We start from the raw sequence: 5,000 nt of genomic DNA, 5'->3' as shown, positions 1-5,000 counted from the left end.
TTAAATAGCCAAAAATGGCTCACATAGCACTTGTAGTGATCTTGTCAACAGTAAAACAAAAATGTCATCTGAACACAAGTTCTTTAAATTCATAGGGTCATGTGTGTGTGAATATGCACCCAAACATGCCCATCCCCACGTGAGTTCAGCACATTATTTATTTTCCAGATTTCACACGTCATAGGTAAACCCAATAATAGAGTAGAAAATACTTGCCCAAAGTTCAGAAACTGTGACTGAGTTTCATAGCTACACAGCATTCTCGCTCCTGTATTTGTGTATGTGTGAATATTTATATATGCAAATATAATTGTGTGTATAGGTGTGTGTACATATACAAAAGATGTAACCTGACATGAGAATAGTTGTTGTGACTAAAGCAGAACAGTGTGTGTATGTATTTATATATTATATATATATATATATATATATATACATATACATTTGTGTGCCATGATAGATCATTAGCCACTACACACATTTTTTTCTCTCCTTGTTTCTCCTGTGTCCCTTTCTGTAGAAGAGTGTAGGCTCGAAACGTAAAAGACTTTTTCTATTCCTGAGCGTTATACTAATACATCTGTTTGTTTTGTACACCACCTGTCTTCGTCTTTTGTTTTTTACGTAAACTCTCCCTATACATACATACATATATATATATATAATATATATATATATAATAATCTGTTACATCATGGAAGAGTGATTTTAGTGATAAAAGATTGCATGTTGTAAATGTTTTTCTATTTTTATAATCTTGTCACAAACACAATTCTACTCAAGGACATTGCAATTAAATAATAAACAAAATGTTAGTTTTTGAGCAATTTTTTTCTTTTACTGCCTACTCCATCATATTTGGCACACAAATGTACCAAGCAATGTTCTGGACAACCAGCATACATACTCACCTAATTCTTCCTTTTCCAAAACTAAGATATGGGAATGCTTTCAGCAACAGTTCCAAAGGTTTCAAAACTTGCAAAGAACTGATAAAATGTTCCTGCAAAGGAGACTACTCTGAGAGCAATTGTGCCAAACAAAACCTGGACTTTTTCATACTCTGCAAGTGCAAATGCACCCAAAAGAACATTGTAAGCAATGTTAGTAATAGACATCACAAAACAATACTACATATTACTGCTAGTGTAGGAGTTCTGTCTATGAAAATTTAAATGATTGTAATTGTAATAAAAACCATGAAGGTATCTTTGGTGTTTTTTATGTCTCCCAGGACACCAGAACAGCAATATTTTGTCATAGATGTTAGGCATCTATGGCAAGAATTTTGATAGTGTTTTGTTTTGACTTTCATCATCATCATCATCATTTAACATCCTTTTTCCATGCCGGCATGGTTTGGACAGTTTGGAGCTAGAAAGTCAGAAAACTGTGCTAAGTTCTACTTTGGTATGGGTTCCTGTCTGCTTTGGTATAGGTTCCTAATACCAACCATTTTACAGAATGTATTGGGTACTTCTTATATGGCACTAGCAGCAGTGAGGTCTCCAAAACAAGATCCTTCAAATGAAGGTGAGCAGTATGGAGGGAGGTGGCTTAGTGCCAGGTGATGAGTAGTTGGAGTATGAATAGAGGGACAGAAATAGATGTCTTGCAATAGAGGAGATCCATGGCTTTCCTCAGTTGGGAAGCAAATAGCAAAAATGGAGAGAGATAGAGAAAGAGAGAGAGAGAGATGATGGTGAAGATGTGACAAGGCATACGCCCAAATTACAGGGAAGGGTATACAGTGAAGGGGACCAGGGATTGGACTGGGTGAATCGGAGGGTAAGTTTGGGAGATTGCATAATAAGGGTGGGGAACAGGGGGGAATGTAGGGAATTTTTCAAAATTATATTTTAAACTCCTGAGGGTTTCTAAGTTAATATTCATTCATAGGACCCAAGGGAAAACCATGCAAAATATGAGACTTTCATTAAATTAAGCCATCTAATTTGTTTTAGTATTTTGATTTTAATTATGAGTTTGAATAATTGACTTTGATATTTATTCTAATGACTAAATGTAGCAGAAAATTAAATATATGATTTCATGTTTTGCCTTGTAATAATGATAATAATAATAATAATAATTTTTTGTTTTTCTTTACTTCAGGTTCTTGGAGCTGCTATCTTTGGATTCTGTCTCTGGCTTCGGTTAGACTTTTGGTATGACCATAATATAGGAGTTAACTCAGTTCTGAAAATATACCATATTGCTATTTACATAGCGATTGCAGTTGGTGGGCTTATTATTATTTTTGGCATTATTGGATGTGTCGGTGCAATCGCTTCTCGTCTGGTGCTATTGGTCCTGGTAAGTCTGTTTTTAATACTGTTTTTATTAACCAATGTCGCATACTGACTGATAACGCTTTTTTTTGTTGGAGGTTGTTTAGCAGTGCAAGGAAGAATTGACAAATGTGTCAAATTGCTGAACTTATATTATCTTGGCCCAGATAACACCACCCATACATACCTCTCTTTCACAGTCACTTACTCCCACACTCTCTCTTTCTTTCTCTCACATTCTCTCCTTCTCTCACGATCCACCCATTTTTCTCCTCATTTCTCTTGTTTCTTTTCCTTTTCTTTTTCAACGCCCTCGCCTCTTTTCTCTCTTACCATTCTCATGTTGCTTTTTCTTTCTTTTTCATTTACATTATTCCTTTCCTCGTTTTATGTTCTCTTCCTACTTTTTAAAATTTTCTCCCACCTTTTTCCTCCACTTACTCTCTCTCTTTATCATCTTCAAAACAGTCTGCTGCAACAAAGAAAATATATATAGAAACTTGCTTGGTATGGGGTAAGAAGACTGTCTCCCCATTAAATAAAAAAAAATAAAATAAAATTTCATTTGCTTTAATGTCTAATTTTATAGTGGTTATGTGGTTTATTCATGGCTGGAGATGACGACTACCACTTTTTTAAAAGAGAATTCTATACTATAAATGTATAGCGAAATTGGCTTGCCAATTTGGCACCCTCACTGACTATGGAGCAGTTAACTCCCCTGTCAATATATAAACGTGTGCTATGTTCGTGGCTATAGGGGTCTTTGACTCTTATTTCTAGCAATGTAGGTACTGCAGTGAACCCTCAATCACTATTAGTAACAACTGAATTCTTCCTTTTGGTTTTTATATCATGTCTGGTCACCTTTATTAGTTTATAATTGTCACAAGACCATTTTGATGAATCAGCCATTGATTCTTATGGTAAAAACTATCTACTGACAGGTTGGATTTGACTTAACTATAAGCGCTAGAGTAGTGCTACTGATGAGCTTTAATTTCAAGCAAAATTAGCTTGCCAGTTTAGTACCCTCGCTTGTTAAAGTGCGGTTAATTCCCCTGTCAGTTCATAGGCTTGTGTTATGTTTGTGGCTATAAGAGCCTTTTGACTCTTATTTCTAGCAATGTAGGTGCTACAATGCACCCTCAGTCACTGTTAGTAACAATTGAATTCTTCCTTTGGTTTTATATTGCATCTAGCCACCTTTGAGGACTGATCTTAGGATGTTGCGGCTCACAGAGGAAATGACAGATCAAGGTGTTCTAAGGTCTTCTCAGAGGCCCAGTGAGAAATGCATGTGCCTAGTTCTGGAGCTGTCTTGAAGCTATGTTAGATGCTGAGGGTAGCTACTTTGAGGAAATCATTATCTCCCATCCATAATCCAGTTAATATATTTTGATCTTTTAAATATACTTTTATTTTTGGATGGGATAGTTTGTTTCGTTTTTGGATTTGGTTTGCAAGATTCTTTATATGAGTTCGTGTGTTGAAGCATATTTTGTTGTGTCTAGGGAGAGTCATTTTCTTTTTGTGCCTTGTAATGTAACACACTCACCGGTAAAATTTCCACTTATTTCCTATTTTTATTTTCCTAAAATTTTTGTTGTATCTTGCAACCTTTTCAATAGTCTTGACTCACAGTGTAAATAATGGACATAGTCAAGACTATTGAAAAGGTTGCAAGACGCAACGAAAATTTTAGGAAAATAAAAGTAAGAAAAATAGTGGAAATTTTACCGGTGAGTGTGTTACATTATAAGGCACAAAAAGAAAATGACTCTCCCCAGACACAACAGAATAGTGTTTTCTTTTCCTTTTATGCAAACTGTCAAATTTAGCCTGAACACTCTGTTCACAACGACTCCTGTTAAGATAATGACAGATTACTTATATTAAGAGGTAGGAGCATGTTTCAGAAATTAACAATAACTTAGTCTGTAAATGTTATCTTTTATATTTTTACTTGTCATTCAACTGCAGTTCTTGCTGGGACACCATCTTGAAAAGTTTAGTCAAACAAATTGACTCTGGTACTTATTTTTTAATGTCTGGTACCTATTCTATTGGTCTCTCTTGAGGGACTATTGCGAGGGACATAAACAAACCAACACTTGTTGTCAAGTGTGTGGCAAAGGACAGAAACAAACTCAAACCCATATATATATATATCTCCATGCTGTGGGCACGTAACAAACACCATCCGATCGTGGCCGTTCGCCAGCCTCATCTGGCACCTGTGTCGGTGGCACATAAAAACACCATCCGAAGACCCGGCAAGACTAGTCAGGCCATAACCTGTGGCCCCTACCTGGGACGTAGTCAGTCCACCTGTGCATACCTTCCTTCTTGTGACACTTGTGAAGACCTGTTGAGGCAAGTGAAAATCAAATCAAATCAAAACAAATCAAAATAGATGAACATCAATGGAATTTGTATCTTTGTGGTACCAGTGCCGGTGGCACGTGGCACACGAGAAAACCATCCGAACGTGGCCGTAGCCAGTACCGCATCGACTGGCCTCCGTGCTGTGGGCACGTAACAAACACCATCCGATCGTGGCCGTTTGCCAGCCTCATCTGGCACCTGTGTCGGTGGCACATAAAAACACCATCCGAGCGTGGCTGTCTGCCAGCCTTGTCTGGCACCTGTGTTGGTGGCACATAAAAAACACCATCTGAGCGTGGCCGTTTGCCAGCCTCGTCTGGC

At 37.1% G+C, this 5,000-nt stretch overlaps 1 protein-coding gene across 1 annotated transcript in view; it reads left to right on the top strand.

The window, feature by feature from the left end:
• The window catches only part of LOC115211953 (tetraspanin-8), a 137,854-nt gene that overhangs the window by 81,973 nt on the left and 50,881 nt on the right, over window positions 1–5,000 (top strand). The window contains exon 2 of the mRNA XM_029780718.2: window positions 2,116–2,316. Coding sequence (XP_029636578.1) covers window positions 2,116–2,316 — 201 coding nt within the window. The remainder of the gene's footprint in view (window positions 1–2,115; window positions 2,317–5,000) is intronic.

This window comes from Octopus sinensis, linkage group LG5 (genome assembly GCF_006345805.1).
Source record: "Octopus sinensis linkage group LG5, ASM634580v1, whole genome shotgun sequence".
NCBI classification, from domain to species: Eukaryota; Metazoa; Mollusca; class Cephalopoda; order Octopoda; family Octopodidae; genus Octopus; species Octopus sinensis.
This window is presented reverse-complemented; position numbering and strand designations above follow the sequence as displayed.